Source organism: Mycetomoellerius zeteki, unplaced genomic scaffold, assembly GCF_001594055.1.
Source record: "Mycetomoellerius zeteki isolate Tzet28-1 unplaced genomic scaffold, Tzet1.0 scaffold245, whole genome shotgun sequence".
In the NCBI taxonomy this organism is placed as follows: Eukaryota; Metazoa; Arthropoda; class Insecta; order Hymenoptera; family Formicidae; genus Mycetomoellerius; species Mycetomoellerius zeteki.
In genome coordinates this window covers 856,216-879,702 of record NW_017257222.1, presented here as the reverse complement: position 1 = coordinate 879,702, position 23,487 = coordinate 856,216, and the positions used below count along the sequence as shown (strand labels likewise).

Here is a 23,487-nt window from a genome sequence, read left to right as displayed (position 1 = left end):
GCGAAAGTTGTGACATGGCTTTATCATTATGGAAGCAAGTCTTTCATAATATTTAACATAGAGCACAAAACTATTATTGAATATCAATAAATTGTGACTGACTTTGTGACCATTTTAAATAATAGATATAACAAAGAAGATATTAATAGATAGAAGAAAAACATTAGAAGACATAAGAAGAAATCAGTACAAATTATTTTATTTATAAAACTTTTTGGAGAACAAAAAATTTCCTTTTGAATCTTTTTATTTCGTAGATTTATGTCATTTTCTTCACTCGTTATATATAATTATTTTTATAAATATGATATTCTAATTCTATTGTTTATCGCATCAATGTATTTTTGAGACGTTAATCTATTCTATCTGTTTCGGAATCACAGTCCTTTCAACTATTAATGTAAAAAAAAAATGGAATAAAAAGTGGTAGAAAAAACGATCAATTTAATATTAAATAACAAGTATATTTTACGGTAAGTCGTCAAAGGAGCCGCGTGACTTTTAAGCGGTAACGAGACGCCGACACAAACAGCGACGTCACAGAATTTCGCGTTTTAACAAATTACAGGAGGCTGCGGACTCCGGTACGCGCCTTCAGGGCGTTGGAGGATCAAAGCCAGCGCGTAATCCCGGCCGCGTTTGAGCATCCTGCGAGCGCTTCTGAACTTGTTGTGGGCAAGATTAACGTTTCTTTAATGGTCCGTGTAATATTCCATTATGTACAGTTCGCTCGAGAATTATTGCGCTCACGTTAAGGCGAAACGAGGCGTCGAACGAGCAAAACGACGAACGGCCAAAAGGAATTCCGGTCTCGGAATTCAAAGTCTCCCGATATTTCGTCATTTTTCATCGTTTGTCGTTTGAAAGTGGATTATAGTGGGTGCATTTTATTGTAATGGAATCAGCATATGTAAAAATGAATAAAATTCAAGAATTGTATTATCCGAAAAATATGATTACAAAATCAACTCACGAATGTACATAGAATCTATTTTTTTATAATTTTTTAAGAAATAGATGTATATTAATACATTTGCTTTGCAGTATTTGACATATATACATAATAACATAAAAAAATACACTTTCACGCGACTTACGCTACCTAACTACGTATTGTTTTTGTGAAACTCATTTTTCGAAATTAGATCAATTTTGAAATTAATCATCATAATAGTTTTAAATTTTCATCGCGTTACGTAATGTTGTAACATTGCGGGAGTGCATAGAATATTCGTAACTATCGTCGCATTCCAAAACTTTTGACCAGAATCCATTTCTTGAACGAAAGCACTCGAGGATCCCTCGACTCTTCTTCGATGGGGAACGAAATAACTCGCGAACGGGATTGATTCGAAAACGTTTCTATTCATTTTCTCTGGTCTGCCTGTACATGTCTATTCGAATGTATGCGTGTGGTAGACGATGGAAGACCTCAGTTCGACGGAGAGGGGAGGGGAAAAAAGGAAAGAAGGAAAGAGAGAGAGAGAGAGAGAGAGAGAGAGAGAGAGAGAGAGACAGATGACAGAAGACAGAAGACAGGAACGGAACGTAGGAACGTATTCTAGACGAACCGTGGTGATTGGGGGAAATTTCATTATTCTCAGACATTACCCCCGTTATTGTAATGCCATCAAATTGGATACGCTTCGTACACTCTGTGGAACGGGCGAACATCTCGGTCTCTTTTCTCTCGTGAGTCTCTTCCTTCTCCTTCCGCTTCCTTCACGAAGACGCTGAAACGAGGCTGGTCCTGTTGCGGACTTCTTCACCTTACCCTAATAACTTTATTCGGTATATACATATATCTTGTCCGATCTATAGTTAGATAAAATAGGAAGACATACACTTCACGTATTTCAAACTTCCTGCTTGTATTCGGTTCTTTGTCAATCGTCACAACACACCGTTATGGAGACATGAGTTATTGATGTACGTGCGAAAAAAATATTTGTTACATAAATCTATTTAAGTTAATAAGACTTTTCCTAAAATTTTTTACTGTTATTGAAGATATGTGATCGCAATTAATCTGATATCCGTAACATCAAAATTTCTTATTATGGTAATATAGTCAAGTTTGTCGTTATATAAATTACTCTTTCTACGCTCATGTATTTACAATTTTTACTATATATCTATAATAATTAAATAAATTTGAAGATTTACTTTTTAGTTATTATTTGAATCCATATTTGATGTTAATAAATTTTTTTAGATTTTTTTTACGATACTTTCGTTTCTAAATCTCTTCGACTATCCGCAGGAAGTGTCGTTCGCATTTTCCATCCCAACCGCGAGTATTGCAATGGCCAGATTAAATAGATTACGCGAAAGCAACAGTTTTGCACGTGCGAAATTGTGTAGGCGACCGATCGCATTCGTCCTCTTTCGCGAGAAAGTCGAACGCGCGCAGAATTGCCGAATCGAGCCAATGGCTCGACAAACCAGTAAAGCCCGCAGGACGCGGAGACGGATTCGAAATGTCCTGCGGAGCCCCCGCTATCCGTTTCGTCGTGGAATACCGTTTCGGTCCCTGCCGGATTTGAATCTGGCACCCGGCGTGGCGGACGCGTTATTGGTTTACTCGCGCCACTGGCTCTGGGATGCCGACAGTGGTTCTCATTCAAGAATAGGAATTACATATCGCGGTTTGAAAGACGTAAGTCGCAACTCTCATTGTCAATGATTTTGTGAGAATATAACAAATCGATCATTTCGACCTGTTTATTACTTTTTGAAAATTGTTTGCATTTTTTATAAGAGTTTTTCTATATTTATAAAAAATTTATAATTGCGAAACTATATTAATAATATTTTAGAAAAGACTGGGCCAGGGAAGATTATATTAGATTGTAGTGAATTTGCAAGGTAAATCTCGAGAAATCAAAATCTTTTTTCCTTCTAAAGCATAATACAGGAGTGTCACTGCGAGACGAGATTACATTCGTTGAACCGGCCAACGCGGCCATGCGCGTCCATACCGAGGGCTGACGTTGACATCTCACCCCCATCGAGTATCTCCATATTATACTACGTGCATCTTTCTTACGACGTAAGAAATCGGTGTTTTGCTTACTTATAACCATATTCACACAGTTCTGTAGAAGCGATAAAAACAGTATATATTTGCAAGTTTTATAGTTATCGAAATAGTTAGGAATGGCTTTTGAAAGTGTAAATATTAAATGCGAAAAATGAATTTATTCGGCGATAATACTTCAATCAACACTGGAATCAGTTTAACCGATAAAGCGTACTTATAATTAAGAAAAAAATATTTAAAAAAAAGAATTTATAACAAATTATGTTTGTTTCGGATATAATTTGTTCGAAGATAACATTTTGTAATATTTTTCTTTCTGCGAACAATTTTAACTTTTGAGTTTGCGACGATTTTATGAAGCCGTCGATTCAATTTATCTGGCACCTATTTTTGGGGAAAGTGCGTCTCGATGACAACATTCGTCATCCGCGGAGAACTCGCTGTCAAACGAGAGGAGCGCCGCTGCCGCCGACGAGATTACATTTGTCGAGGTGGCCAGCACCATCGTTCCGGCTGGTTCCAGGCAGTCCGATTCGGCAGGGGGAGGTGGTTGGATGTCAATGCCGCACCGCTGCCCAACCCTTTTGGTACGCGAAATCGTGCGATATACAGGCCGCCAGCCGGCCAACCCTCGTATCCCATTCCCCCGACCCAAGGGTGGAAAATCACGGGTACCACGAGAGAATCGGGATGACGGAGGAGGAGGCGAATGAGAGAGACGGTGAGCGTGGGATGGCACGGTTTCCCGAGTGGTGGCCGAGCGTGTCCCTGTAATTAATAGTCGCCGACCACCAGCGGACGGACCGAGAATCGAGTTTACACGCTGTATCCGCGTGTTGAAGCGAATCGGACGATTGTTTAAGCGAATGACCATCTCTGTGACAAGTCTCCCTCTTGGTTACGTACACGCCACCATCTACGTATTCGAAGAGCGCAGAACGCTCTTGATTGGGTGTATTCTACTGTACGTGGCTCGCTGTCGGACCGCGAACGAAACAACGCTTAAGAGATAAATTAGTCAACATTGTCACACGTATCAGTGGAAGAAAGTATTGAACGAAATAAAAATATAAATTCCTTGATTTAATATATTCCTACATAGAAAGAACAATTTTATTGACGTACCTAACAATTTAACTAAATATGAATCTACTTAAAAATAACTTTTTTGCAGCATTGCTCATTATGTTTGAATTTTCTACATAATTATTTTGTTGGTGCAACAAAATTATTTTCGGATCTGTATCTTGCAAAATTTTTAGATGTTTCAGCAAGATCGTTTTTTTTCGTGTGTATGTATTAAAAAAAATTGAATTATAATAAATTTTCGCGCGCGTGCATTTATTTTATTTTGTTACGAAGAGTCGACCACGTGCCCATGAGCGTAGGAAATTAATTCTGTGGCTATACCGACCTCTCTGCCAACGCCGACGGGTCGGGTGATTAAAAGGAAAGTCGGTTCGCGCGAGAAAAAAAAGACTTCAGTAGTGAGAAGGATTCGTTCTCGCAGGAGAAACGCGGAAAGGTAGTGGGCATCGAGAAAGAACGGAGAACAGAGGGTAAAAGGGAAAAGAAGGAGCGCTTGAGGGACGAAGAGTCGAGGGGAGGCGGAAGAGTGGAAGTTAGTGGCGGCTCGGTGAGAAATACATAATGCAGTAGCCGGACGTCTCCGACACCCCCTAACTCACCCTTCTGCAGAACGAAGAAGAGAGAGCCGCCGCTGTCGCGAGAAGGAGAGAGAGTTGTAGAGGCCGGAGAGAGAGTAGGGGTTGGCCACGGCAACGTTGGTGGCGGTGTAGATAGTGGTGTAGGTGGAGGAAGGAGTACGGGAGGCCAAGGGGGTTGATGGCGCGCGCGAGAGTACGAAGGGGTGCATTGATTTACGCGGCCGGGGCAAGGCGAGGGTGTCTCCAAGGCGGACGTGCAGGGGCCAACAATTCACTCGCCTCGGGTTCTAGGAACCATCCATTACTTTGGTTCTTCCACCACCGTCCCCGAAGCTGTCTCCCCCCCGGCATTGTTGCGGTTACTTACCGCGTCCATCGAGAACGTAGCCATTGTCACGGTAAAGTCGCGTGGCTCTCCGCCCTTTGCTAAACGCCGTTCGTGTCCCAATACGACGTCATAGTGGATGTCGATTCAGTCACAAGTTAGATCTTGTGATGGTATTTTTGAGATAAGAGTGCGATCGTGTTTCTTCCGTTAAATCGAACGGAATAGTGGTTGGTATACGTGACTCGTGAATGTTTAATTTCTCTTTAATAAAGCGACTAGATATAGTTCATATAACTGTTTTCGGAATTCAATAAATCTTTAGATGAGGTTGTAGGAAATTGCAGAAGTGTTAACAGGCTTGAATAAGGATTATATATCCGGATTAACTTCAAGAATACCAATCAGTTCTAGCTTGTAAGTGATTTAAGACTGTCGGGTCTTATTATACATTCATCTTGGTATTGCTTTACTTTTATACAGTGGCAAAAAAAAAACATAAGTTAAAAAACATAAGAATCTTATTATTTATGATATTTTGTTGCACTGCAATATAGTAAGTGGCAGATAGAAAAGCTGTTTCACTTTCGAGGATAGAAATATGTACGGATGAAGGAAAGATATAAAGAAGGGGAGATTTCCTGGTGCAAGGAATAACTCTGTCAAAGCAGTTAACGTCATTTTAGCCGCCGACTGCAAACCGCTCTCGCAACTCTATACCACGCTCCAGTCATTACTGTTCGAATCCATCCACCGTGTACCAGCTGTCCCGTCCGATCAAAGTGATCAGCGATCTTACCATACTAGGCGTTTGTCGTCATCGTCACCCCGCTCGTGAATGGCGTTTGTATACGTGGATACTACATGGATACGGCCCGAAGGATATCAACTTTCAGCCTTCCCAACCTCGATTGTCTTCCGCGTCGTTCTCTCGACAGTGACTATCGGACGCTGAGATCTCTTCTTCAAATGGCCGAGTTTCCTTTTTTCAGGACTGGTGCGCGGTCTTGTCACCCGTTACTCGAGCCTCCTCTTTTCTCTGTCTCTGTTTCTTCGACACGCAATCACGATATCCTGGCGAGCGCCAGATTTCTTTATATTTCTTTTATACCGTGCTTCTCTTTACGCGCCGTGCTCCTCGAATATGACCGTATCCGCCATCATCGATCATCGTCCCTTGCATTCGCCGTCAAGATCGTGCGGACAGTTCGGAATTCGGTTCTTCGTTCGATTGATGGTGTGGCATACGTCGGTTGTCGGTTCCTTAAATGTTCGCGAAATGTAAAATAAATTATATAGTAATATCATTATTTCCTCATAAATATCGGTATCATATATTATAATTTAAAGAATCTAGTTAACCTATAAAATACTATAGACAGTTACTAAATTAAATCGTCCATTTATCTTGACTAATTTTTACGTAAAACGCTCGTTGATGCCGCGCCTGTTCAAACGCGTGGCAGGTTCGTTAAACGTTGATGCACGTGGCAACTTCTCTGCAAAACCGAGGCATCCTCCCTGCCCGCCCTGCTTCTGTAACCATCGTTCGCCGATCATGGATGATATAAAGAGTCTGAGAATATCGAAGGGGTTCGCTACTGCTGGTGCTTCGTTCGTCGTACTCGTCCGAGAGGAGGCAATAACGTGCGACGCGTGGCGTCCACGCCACCCCCGTACTACTATCCGAGGGAACCCCCGATGCGTTGCTAAATACAGAGTGCCCCTCTTGGAGAGCGCTACCGGCGACGGTGAGTCGCCGCCATCCCTTCACCGTCTCCGAGGTAGCCCTTATATCGTCGAGAGAAAGAGAGGAACCCTCGGCCGTTCCAGATTAAAAGCTGTGATTATACGTGGCATCAGACACCCCCTCTTTTGCCTCCCATCCAACTCTCTTATCCTGTGCCTCTTTCTCCCCTTCGTTATTCCTGTCCTTTTTCCGCCGTCGTCGTATTTTGGAACGCCAGTCGCCGCTCTCTTTCTCTTTCTCTTCCTCTCTGGTCCATTTCGCTCTCTCCGTGGCTCTTTCTGTTTAAATTGCGAATACCGCGCGTTCCTCTCAGCTTCTATTTAAATGTAATTTGTATCTTGCTCGCGCGACCATTCAACCTCCTTTTTCCTAATCCTAACCCCTGTTCCTTTCGCTTTCGACATGCACGTGACCGACTATAAATATTACGTACTTAATTACGAATTTATTATAATTTTTTATCATACAGCGATTCCTTTATACAGCGATATAATAATATATCAAGTAATATACGTGTTATTTTTTTTATTATAAAACGAATATGTATATTTTTTATAAAATAAATTATCTATATGGCTCAATCAGAATAAATCAGTAGTGAAAAGAATGGGCTATGAGCCAGTTATAACAAAGAATATTTAATAAAATTTCTTACATACATGTATACATGCAAACGAACGTTTCGATCCCGATCGGGTCATTTTCAATGCAAAATAAACAAAATTATAAAGTTATCGGAAGATTTAGCTAAATATTTTTTATCATGTTGCGATCACAATTAATCGTAATTTTTTGTTACATGTATTTCTCTATTTAATTTTTTATTCATAGTTCAACCTTGTGTTAACCTTTCGTTATTCTTCTCTTCCTCTTTGGACCGATAATATTCCGCCACACTGCTGGAATACGATCCACGACGTGAGACTAGGGACCGCACCAAGTTTCTTGGCGGTCCATGCGATAAATCAAACCGACTATGATAACTTCTGGAATAATGGCTCGCGAGATAACGATACACCGGGCGGAATCGTCTCCGTCGTCTGGAATTGGCTTGGATACTTTCGCGCCTCGTTCGCACGTTTTATGCTATTCCAGTATATCTCAAACTTTTGATTTAAAGGGTAATAATAATTACATTTTCCACCGTTAATTACAAATTCTAGTTTAAATTACTATTTGTAATTACCGCGTTCTTCGTGAAGCGGTGGATCTTGAATATTTAATAAAAGTTTTAACATTCTAGATTTTGAATGAACTATTTTCCTTTACTTTTGCAACGACTTTTATTTACATAGTAATTTTAAGCTTGTGTGTTTGAGGAAAGTATAATCTATTAAAATATTTAACACACAATATTTTTATATTTATGTTATACAATATATTAAAATATATAAAATATAATAGATACATATATTGTATTACGTAAAAGTCTCGTATCAAACTATTAAGCAACTTTCAAATTTTTATAATCATTTGTAAATAATAAGATGGAATAAAAAGATAGATGATGAGATAGACTGTAGTATTTGTAATCGAGAGAACACACACTGATCTATTATTCGCCCCAACGAACAAAGGTATGACATGAATATTTCGAGTTATCAGATCGAATTAACTGGGGCCCGCTAATCTGTCACAGACGTACATAATAGAGACGTCAGCTAGGATCACCCTCCCCCCCCTCTCTCTCTCTCTCTCTCTCTCTCTCTCTCTCTCACGCGCAGTTTTTTCGTCGTCTCCGATCTTAATCCCGGCAAATTTCCCACGCCAACTGGGGTGAACAAGAACTTCGCGCTACATTGCAAAGGGTGCAGAATTTATATTAGAAATCCCCGGTATCGGCGCGTGGCGCGCCTGTTACCGCACTTTTTCAGATCTCCGAATTGGTCACGATCGTTATTGCGAATAATCACCGAGAAATCGCGCGCCTTTCTTTCTTGCTGCAACTAGCGTCATGCTCCGATTGTCGCAACGTCGATTCGAAAAAAGAAGAGGGAGATTTCGAAACTTACATCTACTTTTAAGTCGTTCCCGTCTTATTTTGGCTCTTATTACAGTTTATTATATAAATACTTTTCTGTAAAGTCATTGATTTCCAAATATTGAGAATTTTATAATATAAAAATGTATTATATAAAAATTCTCAACATTTGTAAATAATAAAAAAAACTATAATAATTAAATTTGTATAAATTGTAATAAGCACTAAATTTTTTAATATAAAAGTCTTAACAAAGTTAATAATTATATTGGTAAAAAATTTCTTAAAAATACTCCATGTTTTTTCAGTCAGGTAAGTACCTGCGAAAAAATAACAAAGCTGTAATGTGACCACAGGAATCTTAATTGTTTAAAATCGTGCACTGAAAAAAAGATTGGCTGCTGCAGCAAATTAGATGGTAACGCAACCAAAAATTGGCTGCTGCAGCCAATTAAAAATACTATGCCATATTTTACCATCTAATTTGCTGCAGCAGCCAATCTTTTTTTCAGTGTGGTCATAAAGGAAAAGGTATACAATACTATCATCATTTCGATACAGGAAACCCGTGATTTCGAGGCTCACATTAACTAATCACGTCTCTCGATTGACGTGCGATCAAGAGGGGTGACTTAATGACAGGTTATGGCATTTTGCTCACTTTCGGCTCGCGCATACGTTATACATGCACATAGAATGTCGTCAGCACGTGCCGACGTGTCGCACTCCCGCAGACCCCGTTTCAAATATCAAACACGCGCGCAGGAAGCGCAGAGATATAATGTGCGAGTAATGTGTAAGCCCCGATTAGCGCACCGTGTCAATGGAGACTATAGATTTTCACAATGCTCATCTTCGTCCACATTCACATTCAAAGCCGATTATCGCGGATTTAATTCATCGTGATACTTTTCGTTTTAAAATCTCGTCGTATCAGCATTCGAGCAAGAAATATAGTTTATGTAACATTACCGCTATTTTTTTTAATGTATTTAAAATTAACGATATTTATGATACCACTCATGCATTTACAAAATCGTAAAACTTTATCATGTTTCACACCTTTTGGCAGAAAGAAAAATTTTTCATTTCGGGATATAACGACATGAAAAGTGATTTTAGGAAATTCATTATTTTTATCATTCTCATTTAACTTTTAACACAGAGTTTCCATTAAATTATTACAGTATATTATTTCTTGCGATCTTCTTATTTAAAAAAAAGGATTGCACTCTTATTTTGCACGTTTTTCTTGCGATCTTCTTATTTAAAAAAAAGAATTGCACTCTTATTTTGCTTTTATATATCACACTTGCATTTATGTCTCTTTCGAAGAATATACTCTTTGACTTTTGAATAAATTTTATAAAGTGCTGCTGATTACGCGTGTCGAATCGCCCGGCCATTATTTCCAGGATGTTTTCGCGATAATAAAGCCGTGTTGTACGTCAGACTCGTTTGGACCCCCAGGATAACGGAAGTAGTCTGAATGGAAGGAGGAAAAGAGAAAGTCGTGGCACCCTTCATGTTCTTCCGCTCTCTTCACGGTTAACACCCTCGACTCATACATACATATGAACGAGCCCAGGCAGGAAATACGCGACTACCGCGAATAAGCACTCGTAAAAATTACAGCTTCGCTCTCCGTTTGCACGTCCCTATGCGTTAAGAGATAACACGCGTTATATACGTTCCGCATCTTAACATCATCGTGATATCACAACATGGCGATTAAAAGTGCTGCTTGTCCGCGTTCAATGAGAAAAAAATTTCATTTATCGCAACTGAGATATAAGAATAGTATATGCTCCGAACAAATAAATTTTAATGAAAAACATACGCTTGGATGCGCATCAAAAGGATGAATTCGGAAATTTTTCCAGACGAAAAAAATAAAATCGGAGATTAAATGAAAAGAGAAGAAGAAATTTATTTTGCCAAAAAGATTATATTATTTATAAAATTAAATGCTTTCAAATGCACTTATAAAGGAATATATATTATGCCTATTTATACACTGTAAAAAATAAAATGTTAATTTTAATATTTTTGCATCTCTCAGAAAGTCCACTAAACGTCTGTAAGTTAAAATTATCATTTTATTTTTTACAGTGTATTCTTTGTAAATTCTAAATTAATTCGTTTTATCTTCGGAAATAATCTCAAATATCATAAAAGGGATTTATTATTATAATGGTTATGATTTATTTTGCATTTTTTATGCCGTAGTTTCCTGAAAATAATTCGCTGATTTTTGCGAAAGAGATTTCCATGGTGAAGGTGTCACGTGAGAGCAATATTATGACGTCTCTATCCAGCACCCTTTTTAAGAGATCGGCCACCCTCGAGCTCTTCACGCTTCATGCTAATTTCATCGATCTGATGTCGGCTTCTTCCTCTTGCGTCACGATTTCAGCCCTCGCTGCGTGTCCGCCTTTATGCGGGCCGCGCGCGGATGAAGGATAATATCTACGTTCCTTTTGTGCTATTCGCGTATCACATCGCACGATTCTGTATCCGTGCAAAAATGTGTCGGGAATCCCATTGTCGACGATGAGCCAATAAAACGCCACGAGTCCTCGTCCTACGTGCCTTTCATTATCCATCTGATTCTTTACAGATGAAATACCAGCGTTTAAAGCAACACTGAATTAATTTTGACTAATAAATAGCTTTTAGAGAAGTTTGTAGTATGTTTGTTTTAATTTTTTACGTTTTGATGAATTACAGTCCGTTTCAATTTAAATTGGAAGTCCACTTTGTTAGTGACTTCTCCACTCGCATCTTTGAAGCCCGTTTCATAAAAATTGGCTCTAAAGCAAACAACGTGTCATTAAAATTTAATGCAGAAGTGCGGTAGTTTATGCGTCTAGAAGAACCTTCCACTTTCGAGATTGGTCCAAGGAGGAAGTGTCGCGATATGGAAGTGCCTTGTGGTTTTGCAAAGCGCCTGCTTGGCTCGCCACAAAAGCGGGCTTATTGTGGTGTCGATTTCCACGGCACAACGATCTCTACGAATAATAACGAGGGTGACACACGTCATAAATATATCGCAACGATTGAGAAGCAGCCAGCACGATATTTGCGGTTTGACGTCAATCAAAAAACGGTCAAACAGCCCGGACACTCGATGTCACGCGAGGCGCCGATTGTCCCTTGACAGGCAGCCGTCGCTCGTTGGGTTTCTGGCTTTGTCGCCAAGTGCTTCTTTGTGCGCGACAACGACTTTTTTCATTGTGAATCGGTTTTGACATCGGCCAACTTCACTGGTGCAGCTTGGAATCATCGACGAAGCTTGCCTAATCTGGAAAATTGCATGGATTTCTGTGCTCCGATAAGCACATGATAGAAGTACAATTTAAAATCAAATATTTCTTAATATCATAAAAATAAAAAATAATAACATAAAATCAAGAAAAAATATTACATTTTCCACTTTATATAAAAGATATTCTTTACGTTTTATTAATTTAATTATTTATTGTGAAAGAACCCTAATCACACTTTTTGTCAACTTGAATACTTTTTATAATTTTGGTTTCAGAAGAGCATTGCATAGAAGTTCGTACTTTTTATTGTACTTGTAAAGGAATCAGTCTTATATACAATACTTTTTTTAAGAAGGTCGGACGTTTATAGTTAAATGAAGCGTAATGAAGTGTTTTTGATCCTCGTCATCTACCGGTCATCTATTCTATCCCCTTCTATATCACGGAGATTGCTAATTTGCTGACGGAAGGCATTTGAATCTTTGGAGATACGTGAAGGCAGGATGTTTCGGACATCGGTGGATGTTGGCGACAAGACGAGGGGTGAGTGCCGGTGACGTCTCTTTCGCGTCAGCGGCGGAGAGACACGACGAGATCGTGCGGTTGTGGTGGTGATAGTGGCCGTCGCGCGTCGTGGGCGCCGAGGGGGATGACGCTCCGCTCCGGTGGTGGGTCCGAGATGTCAGCTCGTTTCAACGCCGTGGTACCCTGACATCGGGTCTAACAAACCCCGGGGAACGAATATCTCCTATGACCGATCCGGCATTCTGTCGCTGGTACCGCCGTCATCCGGTTTATTTCTCTCGTGTCTCGTCGTGCCTTTTGATCCGATGCGTGCAATATAATCAAGATGTAACGAATAATCATGAAAAATTATCTGCCAGAACCGTTCATTCCAGAATTATCGACTGATAGGTTGCACTAGGATATTTTATGATCATTCGTAAAAGATCAGAATTTTATCGATTACATCGAAATATTAAAAATAGCGTGTTAATAGGAGTGATTAATTTGCTTTACTTTAAGCGTGCCATTAAATATGAAATTAAAAAGAATTTAATTTCAAGAACGCAAGACGAAAAAAATTAAGTATATAGGCAACGTTCAATGGAATGTTTATTTTATCAATTTTTTGTTGCAAATTTTTTTTATTAAAAGATAGGACTATTCTCTAAAAGTATAATCTAATCAGCGTGTGAAGAAAATTTCCAACAATTATAAAATAAATATTCTTCTAAGAGTGGCCATTATTTTTTACATTAAAGAATGCTCTATAATATTATTTTGTCATATTTATACGGAAAGAATGGTTTTACTGAAGTGTCTAAAAATTTAGCTAGATGCAGATTTGAAAATAATTTTGTTGAACCATTAAAATAATTATGTAGACTGCTTAATAAAGGGATTCTAAACTAAAAACGGAACGTCTCTTAGTTTCAATACGTTATGTTACAAATATTGCTCCAAAAAAAATTATATTGCCGCATTTATTTCTCAATCAAGCGAGTCTCGAAAGAACTCTTTCGTGAACATATTAATTCTTCGATACTCTTAACGACGGATCGAAATTGAAACATTTGTCCTTTTATTATGCCTTTAATACGGCGTCGCTTGCCGCGATGTGCGCGCGCGCGTGGCATAATACAAGAGTGTAAAGGAATAAATTGTAAAACTATCGGCAGCAGGAGGACCTGCCGCTTTAGTTTTGTGAGAATTCTTTTACGGCTCCGTCGGGATTTATACGAGCTGTAAGTGACAGAAGCGACGAACGCAGCCCGCGGAAGAAGACAAATAAAAGATACGAAAATAAAAAGAGCGACCCTGTCTTTAGGAGATCGTAAATTCTTCGCGCGCGTAGATATTTCATCGTGCTCGCATTCGCATATACACGCGCAAAATAAATGGTTTGATATGATGTCGCAAACAAAAGCTCGACTTTTAATTTTGTTTTCATTTTGCGCAAGAGAGTAAATACGGTTAAATAACAAATTTATTTCAGAATAAAAATTCAATAACACGATTGTGTGATAGAAAATATCTCTGAGAAATAATATTCGTCAACTTTCAACCTATTGATGTAAGTGGGAAAGGTAGAAAAAAAAAGTAAGAGAGAGAGTGAGAATTGAAAAGAAAGTGAGAAGAAGAATTAAAGATATAACTCGAAATTAAAAAATTAATAAAAAAAATACGCAATTGAATATTTTTAAAAAGAATTAGGAAATTAATAATATATGAAGTGTCTTTATAATTAACATACATAATAATTAAAAAATGAATAATGTACATATATATAGATACATCGCGACATGAAATTTGTTCTCACGTAGATTTCCCGTTGAAATCTTCATATCGCGACAGTATCGAACGCAATACATTGTAATGTGTATCTAATACTGCGGCGCTCACTTAAGAGTTAAGAGCGATCGCGAATTTCGGTACGCGGATGCATGCGTAGCGAGCGTTAACCCGAGCCGCAAACGCGCGAGTGCTTACGTACTTACGTCGGCAGAAGCCAAGTCCCCTTGGAGTGGCGCAGAGACGGATATAATTGAAGGCGGAGGTAATTAACTCCCTCGTGCAATGCGCCGTGCCCGCGCCGGCAGCCGCTCACCGCATCGTTTTAATTACCACTCTCGTCGCATTTCATCGGGCAGAAGCGCCTTCCTGCTTCTCTCCCTCTTTCCCGGAGGATCTTCATCATTCTCCGCACACTTCGTATTTATAATAAATCCGATACCATCGAGAAGAGGAGAGAGCGAGAATGAGTGAGAGAGAGGGAGAGAGAGAGAGAGAGAGAGAGAGAGAGAGAGAAATTTTATTATTGTTCTAGGGCAAACCCTCTATAAGGACATACAGATAAGTGAACAAGCATTCAGTAGCACAAATAAAAAAGTAAGAACAGTTAACAAACGTATGATACACAATATAAAGAAATATAATTAAAAAATACATAGATATAAAATAAATGAAATAAAGACGGTAATAATATAAGAAACGAGCAAGAACATAAAGAATATAATGAGTGGTATGATATAAATTTTCTTCACTCATTTATTTACCAGATATATATAAAATATATATGATGAAAATAAGAATAAGAATGTATAAATTTAAATTAAATTACAGTAAAAGAGCGATTAGAGAATTACTTAGCTATATTTCAGCTACAAGCTCTAGAAATAAATATAGTTAAAAGTTTATCTTTTATTTCTTTCCGACTAAATTAGTCTTTAATAGAGTTTTAATTTGAGTTTAATCTTTTTTCACAAATCCGATAATTTTACTCGAGATTATCGCTAAAAAGAGATTTCCGTTTCTCTGTATTCCTCGGTGCAATAAAAAGTATTGTTCGTACGTTCTTTGCTGTAAAATGCATCAAGCTATGCAAGATATATCGTAGATCAAAGGGTTCCAAGTTAGCACGTAGAATTTATTTGACTATGTCAGTACAACAATCAGCCTATTTTATATATCGATGAATGTGTGTCCGGATTGCAGGTGTCCTCGATCAACAGGGTACTGAGGAATCTGGCCGCGCAGAAGGAGCAGAGGCAGCAGCAACAGCAGCAACAAGGGGTGGGCGCCGTGGGGGTTGGCGTCGGTGCCGGCAGTCCGGCGGAGAGCGTTTACGATAAACTCAGGCTACTAAACGGACAGACTACCGGTTGGCCGCGACCCAATCCCTGGTAAAACTTATTAGCTTATTAGCAAACAAATTATGTGCTCGTTAGAATGGTATTATTATACAAAACACGTGCTCTTTAATCGAAGACAAGGATCAACTCTTTTTCGATTCTTTTTAACTTGATTTCAATTTTTCATCTTTAAAATTTAAGTTTAGGAGAAACAGTTGATTGCATAACGAATATAGGGATGGAGTTCTGGGATAACTTCCGTATAATCAAGTGGAATAAAATTTAAAATCTTCCGAATTCTCAGAAAGACTTTTTAATTTTCTGTTATAGATTATACATGAGTCCTTTTATTTTTTGAAATAATTTTCTTGATAGAATCTTATTTATAGCATGCGCAACATGTGTACTCTCTTGCTGAGAGCAGTCGTTATCTTAGGTATCCGTCGAGCGCGGGAAGTCCGTTTTCGTCGATACAATCTAGTTTGAGTCCGAGCCATTGTTCGTCTCTGCCACCGGATCCAGCGGATATATTGCACGCGAAGAAAGGTAAGTCTATATTTGAATAATTACTATGACACCTTTCTAGTGCACAGTGTTTTTACTCGATTTTTCCATAACACGGCTACTACGAAGAAATGAGATTCTTCGTCGAAATGTTCAATTGTATTATACAGTTTTTTAAAGGCATCTTGTATTTTTCGTCACTACTACATTTAGCCAAGCAAAAGGCTGTGCTCGCGTACACGACGAAAGTCTTCGACAATTGTTGGCGCACAATATATTCCAGTATGCTTTCTGTGTTGAAGCGCTAGCGTGAAACACAAATACGTGTGCGAGATGAGTGGCCACAGGCGGCAAGCGGGAGAGGTTCGTTTTAATTAATTAATCTGTCGGGCCAAACGATACTAATATCAATGTAATTCCGTCGGCGGGTCCCGCGGTTTGCCGCACGCATGTGTGCAACGCTTTTCCGGTAATAATTTTCCGGTAACGTTTAAGCGCGGCCTTCGAAGCGTGGAGGAACAGAGAAACGCGAAGTAAATCGGAGCGAACGAGAAAGAAAGAGACGGTTCGGGGTTGGCGGGGGATGCAGGGGATTGCGCAGAAACGTGGTTGCAGTCGACCGACCAACCCACGCGAAACTACTCCACCACCGACGGCATATTCCTCCTCCTCGCCCCTATCCCTCTCCTCTCTTTCTCTCTACCCCCGTGCGCGTTCTCTTTGGCGGCACATCAAACGCGTGCGATTTCTTTCCCCCGCATTTTCCCGCCATCATCACCGCTACAGCTCCGTGACGCAGGGTGCGTCAGGAACAGCGAAGAACAATTCCTTTGATTTTTTTTATTTATCACGACGCTTGCCCCGTCGATCTTGCCGGTCATGAGGAAAGACTTCCGATTCTGCCTGCTTGTGGATATAATTTGACGAAATGCAAATTATTTCACAATTATTCTATCAAATAACATGGGAAGAAATCTCCGGATCGTCTAAGTATTTTTTATAAAATATAATTATATAATTATAACGCATGTTATTTTTCTAGTAAATTTTGTTGAAAGAAGTTTAAATTATTTTGGCAATGATAATAAAAAATATGTACTTGAAATATCAAATATAAATTTACATTTTAATTTGCACGTTAATTAGCTTTATGACACAAATAATTTTATTTAAAATAATTACAAAATTTGCAGATTGTCGTACATCTTAATAAGTCATATTATATCTAAACTAACCCAGATCGTATAAACCAACGATAAATTTTATCATTAATTACTTATACGCTGTATATAACATATATAATTTATATAACTGATTATTACAACTGATATATTCTATAATTTGAAAACTAACATAACACAGAAACAACTTTTCAACTTTTTAAGCTCTATCAACAATTATATACTAATAATGTTAATCCTGCAGAAAAATAAAGAATTTGCGCGAGCGCAAAATCTTTACACAGTACAGAACTATTTCAGTACAGAATTATTTCGTATTACTTCGCGGTACAGCATATTATTTCGTATTCCGATCTTATAGAGGAGGGTAGGAGGGTACGCAATCAAATATGGTAACTGTTGCGAGCGTTCAACCGCATGCGGGCCCCGGGGGCCGGATTATCGATGCGTTGCTGCGGGGGTAGCACCGTTTATAGGATAACCCGTGTCAGGAGGGTTGTTTCACCCCTTCCGTCCTTTTCCCCCTTCGTCCTCTTGCAGTCATCTCTTTTCGCCTTCCCACCGACGTCTCTTCCTCTCTGTCGCTTATTCTCTCCTTGGAGATCTATCTCCCGCGTGTATCCTCCCTAAGTATCTCGACTGTTGTAGATGTATCGGTCGAAACGGAAGACCCAACAACGCCCCCGGCCAATCACGCGGCAGCTACCCCCCGTTCCTCGGAAAAGCAAAGCGAAAGCAGATTACGGCGCAATCATCACGCAAGTTGCAGGCGCCGCTCGTTCTCCCTTGTCCCGGCGAGAGGCGAGATTTTTCGATTTGGCCTGTTTCATACAGTACATTTTAAATTCTAGAAATCTACTTTAGAGGCTTAAGTTGGTATAATACGTTTTTATTTCAAGATCATCTTAAATAAAGTCTTAAGATGCCAATATGACTCTGTGGTCGGTATTCATAGTCAGATTTTATATTCAAGATCGTCTTAAGTTCAATCTTAAAATGTCATAAACAAATAACCCATTAAGGACCAAAACAATTTTTTGTCTCAAAATTTAAAATCCTTTTAACGGCAAGCTACCATGTCCTTAAAGAGCCTACTTGCCAAAAATTTCGTATCCCAAAGTTGACCTATTTTTTTTGGTCGAAAAATCGACCAGCGGTCGTTAATGGGTTAAGACGATCTTGCAATAAGAACCGACTATGAATACTGGCCTATGATTAACTTATGACATCTGAATTGTATTTATAATAAGAACGTCTTAAATATAAGAATGGACTATGAATACCGCTTTCAGAGTTTTTACTTTTCTTTGAAAATTTCACGCGATGCTAAAAAATTATTATTTCTTTCTTAAACTATATATGTATCTGTACTATATATAGTATATTCACTATGGAATGTTTATTTACGTATATTATCTGTAGATCGATTTTTATATAGTGATCGCAATATGATGAATTAAAATAATGAATAGATTTTAAATGCGTATTAATAAATGCAATAAGGGAAATGCATAAAGAAAGGATGATATTTATGAGAGACGATTTTTCATATCAATAACGTCGAAAATGAAAATCATCGGTACGACCTCTGTTTTTAACGACAGAAATCATTTTAATAAATTAGCTACAACGCAATATTCAAGCTAACCCTTCGTTGTCGCATCGTTCTAAGCACTCTCCTACGTACATACGCTCTTCAAAGAGAGTTATTTAAGTCTTCAGCGGTTCTCCCGATAATGTCGATACTTTTATAACGTCGAAGAGAAAAGAACGCACTTTCTTCGCACTTTCTATAAAGAGTTCATGTTAAAAGATCCAACTCAACAAGGACGAAGACATACTTTTTAATTTTTTACGCTTTCTGAGCGTCGTTGCTACTTTCATTTCCTTCTTGACGAGATATGGAAAATAGATCAACAGAACAAATTTCCCTTGAAATAATTATAATAGCTCGAGGAAAAAAGCTGTAGTTGCCTTGAAAGTGAGGTAATTCTGTCGCTCTTGCAAAGTCCTTTTAACATCATTTAATTGCGTAGTAATTACACGGAATAATAAACTAACAAAAATACGATACATCGTTACGACATATTCTGTTTTGCTTTTGCAATTTATTTGTAGAAATTTTGAAAAAAGTCTTTAAAAATGTTTTTATTCAAAAATGATTTCGAAGAATCAAATTTAATTAGAATAGCTGACAACTAATCAGAGATTTCATAATGTTCACTTAAATTTTAAAAAATTATGGTTTTTTTGCAAAATATTTACAATCTACATACAAGGATTTTTCATTTCCATAATGGATCATCTTATCTTTCCCATTTCCAATAATATTCAATAATTGAACGTGCGAGATCGATACGCTATTAATGCTCCAAGACATTGTGTAAGAAATATTTTCCGAATTAAATATAATCAGTTTAGCTTAGATATCATCGTGCACAGCTGTCGTCATGTTGTCGACGTCATCGGGTTGTCTAGTGAGTCTGATTCACAATGCATCCCGGGGTTGCATTGTATCGCGTTGCACGAGACCAAACGACACGACGTAGAGGCATGTAGAAGAATTTTCACCAGAGGATAGCGAGAAGGGAACAAGCAAGTGAAAGGGAAAGGAAGATAAAGAAAAGAAAGAGAAAAGACAGAAGACTGGCGAGATAAAGGGAGGAGAGAGATAAGAACGCGCAGAAAGGGTCTCCATCGTGATCGAGGCGAAAGGGGGTTCGAGTCGTTGCAGCATTGTTTTTTCACCTCCAAACCCTGCATGGGCGTCACTGCGGGGGAAACACGAGATCTCGAATACCTTTCTACGATTTCAATATCGCTGATACGCATACCGTGTACTACGTGAACATATTATTGACGATGTCGACGTGAGAGGACAATATGATAGCCGGAATTATTTTCGCCAATAATGTGAAATTCCCTTATCTTCATGCACAATTATATGAATACTTATACGTACGAAACTCTCTCGGTATAATGTACAAATGAATTTTATGTAAAACGAAAAAAGTTTAGTTGTACGTAAAAAAATTTTAATCGTCGATTTTTCCATAGTCGATAATTTTTCGTCATTTTTCTAGCTCTCAAGTCTTCATCTTGAATGCATTTCCAGCCGCGCTAATTCTGTTCTAATTCCGTTTCCAGTCATACGAAAGTCACAATAAAATTAAAGATAGGTAAAATTTAAGTGCGAAAATGATTGGTTCTGGATTTTAATCTATCTCGCGCATTCAATCTCTTTAAGTCGCGAAAGGCGGATTAACGCGCTTTCACCATTGGCGTCTCTGTCGTATTCGTTCAGCACGAGTCTCCCTTGCGAATCCCTTCTTCCGAGTGCTTCTGCTGTCTGCTCATCGAAGGCCCGTATTCAGCCTTCCGCGGCACATTCGCCGATCTCCGTCCGAGATGCAGAGGTAAAACAATAATAATGGCTGTCTGCTGCGCCTGGTACCACGGGATCGAGGGTGCACCGACAGCATTATTGTCGACCTTCTTTATCTCACGAGCCCGATCTCTCGCCCTCCATTCGTCATTCCTTTCGCTTCTTCTCTCTCCCGGTCTCCTTCGTTTTTCTTTGTCGAATTTTCTCCCGGGTTAGGTATAGATACATACCGCCGCAAAACGATGCGACAGCTTTTATCACCGACCGGCACAATGCGGTCTCTGGTTGTTCCTCCGTTCTAGTTGTCATCGTTGTTGCTACTGACGTTTTCCCACTTGTTCTTCCAACTCTCAGAGCTCCGTCAATACCACTCTTCATCGTTTTCTGATTCACATTAATAATGTGAGTTCTTATAAAAACTATATTAATCTCTTATAACCTTCTCTTAAGATATTGCCGACCTTATTGCCTTCCAACTTTAAGAATTGGAAAAAGATGAAGACTAAGTTGTGAACCCAGATTAAATTTAATCTACTATTAGTCTACATTGGTAGAAACAGGCATAAATCGAATTAAATTGTTATCTAATAGTACAAACACAGAAATAATGAAATTATTAATGTTAAATAAATACCATGAAGAAGTGACCAAATAGAAACATCACATATATTGAAAAGACCTTTAAAAAATCATTTAAAAAGTAATTATTAAGTATCGTCCTAATTTAACAGAATAATCAGCTGCGAACCTGCAAATATCATTTATGTTAAAATCATTGTTTTTTCTCCAAGAAAAAAAATATATAGAATAGATAAAACACATCGGCAGAGATTCCTCATCCATAAAAGTTGCACTTAACATCATTTAATTTCCATATGTTTCAAAATGTAAATTAATCCATTTCTATGGTTAGTTTCAAAATAAACATCGTCTATAAAACGAATGAATTTAGTAAATAATAAACTAAATTTGAGTCAAATTCAATACATTTTCTTGAGCTAAATTGATTAACTCCATTGTTTTAGTCAAATTAATTACGTATTGGGTAGGAGTAATGATAATCTATAGAAATGATTAAAAATAACTCCTTAAGTATAATTTGACATTATAAATTTAACAGTGTTCCTTCGTAACTTGACCGCGGGTGGATTCCTTTTCAGCTTCTTTGGCGAAATAGCTGCGGTTCCGATCGAAAATCTCCAGACATCGTTGACGCATTTTTACGATCGAGTTTGAAATTCGATAGACCAAGATTTCCCGACGTTGCGCAGCAATGTTCCAACCCGGATATATTGCGCGAAGCGTCACAGATGCACACGTTGCTCCGTTCTATTTCAGGATTCCAGTGCTCGATACCACACCCTTGCATCCGACGTACGCCAGGGCATTACGTGGGTGACGTATAAACAGGAATATTTACTAGGTCCCTCTCTCTCTCTCTCTCTTTCTCTTTCTCTCTGCTCACGATGGTGATCTGTGTATATATGCACGTTGTTGCAGCAATGGAGGAAAAAGGGGGAGGGTGAGAGAGAGAGAGAGAGAGAGAGAGAGAGAGAGAGAAACTCTATGCATTGGATTCGCAGGTCAGTGGGTTGTCGCGTCGCGTCCGCATCGCCTCGTCTCGCTACGCGTCACTCGAGCCCCGGTGTCACCGCGGCTCGATTTATCGCGTCCGTCAATCTACGAAGGCTGACCTCTCATCGAGTCTCGGGTTACCTACCTACCTACCTACCTATCCACGTATCTATCGGCCACGCTACGCTATTGCAGGCGCGCGTTGCAACGCGTGTGCATGCAACGCGTCGCGTTCTCCCCTTTTGTCTTCCGCTTTATTTTTCCTGCGAGCGAGTTACGCGCGACGCACGATAGCAACTGATTGTGAGATAGTCTGTTACGCATTATGCTGCAACGGTGTGTTCTGGCTGTTTTTCCTCCTCTCTACAGATTTTTTTACAAATTTATTATTCTTTTTCTTTCAGGTTGCTTACTTCTTTTATTATTTTTTTTCTTATTTATTTATGCTTTAAAATTTATGAAATATATTCCGTAAATATAATTCTTAAAAATTTTCTTTATCTCTAATTTGTAGGAAAATGTAAAATATATTTTTTCGCTAACTTAGCTCGCACATCTTGTTAAAAATGAGTTTTATAATATCATAACGATTCATAGTATCAAACAGTCTCCATGATACAAGATAGTTATTGTAATTCAACAAATAATAGGTAAATGAGAAGATGGTTGCGGAGTAATAATTGAAGAAAAAGTTTGCAGAAATTGTGGTCTTAATCCATTAAATTGGAATACACATTCCTTATCATGGAATAATACCAATCACTTAATGAAGTATATGTGGAGCAAGAGTTGTGGTCGAACTTGGAACCCGTCGATTACGAATCGTCCACGCAAAGTGTGTAAGGACTATGGCACACATAAAAATTTAAGTACTAAGAGTAGATCGTCAATTGATTGGTTGACAATCGTCATCTAATTGATCTGCACTAAGAGTAGCAAATCCAACATGTTATAGTAGGTCTGTTTTTTTATTCCTGCACTACCTGAACTGGTACACACGGTGCAATAAGTTGAAGTGAAACAAGTATACGCTTGTTTCGTTTCAACTTATTGCACTGTCTGCACCAATTCAGGTAGTGCAGGAATAAAAAACAGATCCAATGGTTTGAACAGATCTGAATTGAATTAATGACGTTGTGCTTCACTATTGGTCGAGCAGAACGTCAACCAAT

General features: G+C 38.6%; 1 protein-coding gene across 4 annotated transcripts in view; it reads left to right on the top strand.

Annotated features, from left to right (window-relative positions):
- LOC108723600 (paired box protein Pax-6) overlaps nt 1-23,487 on the top strand; it is a 128,238-nt gene that overhangs the window by 67,668 nt on the left and 37,083 nt on the right. For all 4 annotated transcript variants that reach the window (XR_001936656.1, XM_018449466.1, XM_018449465.1 and 1 more), the window contains 2 exons: nt 15,534-15,721; nt 16,107-16,216. Coding sequence is in view for 3 of the 4 variants with exons in the window: in XM_018449466.1 (XP_018304968.1) it covers nt 15,534-15,721; nt 16,107-16,216 (298 nt within the window). In the remaining variant the exon portion in view is untranslated. The remainder of the gene's footprint in view (nt 1-15,533; nt 15,722-16,106; nt 16,217-23,487) is intronic.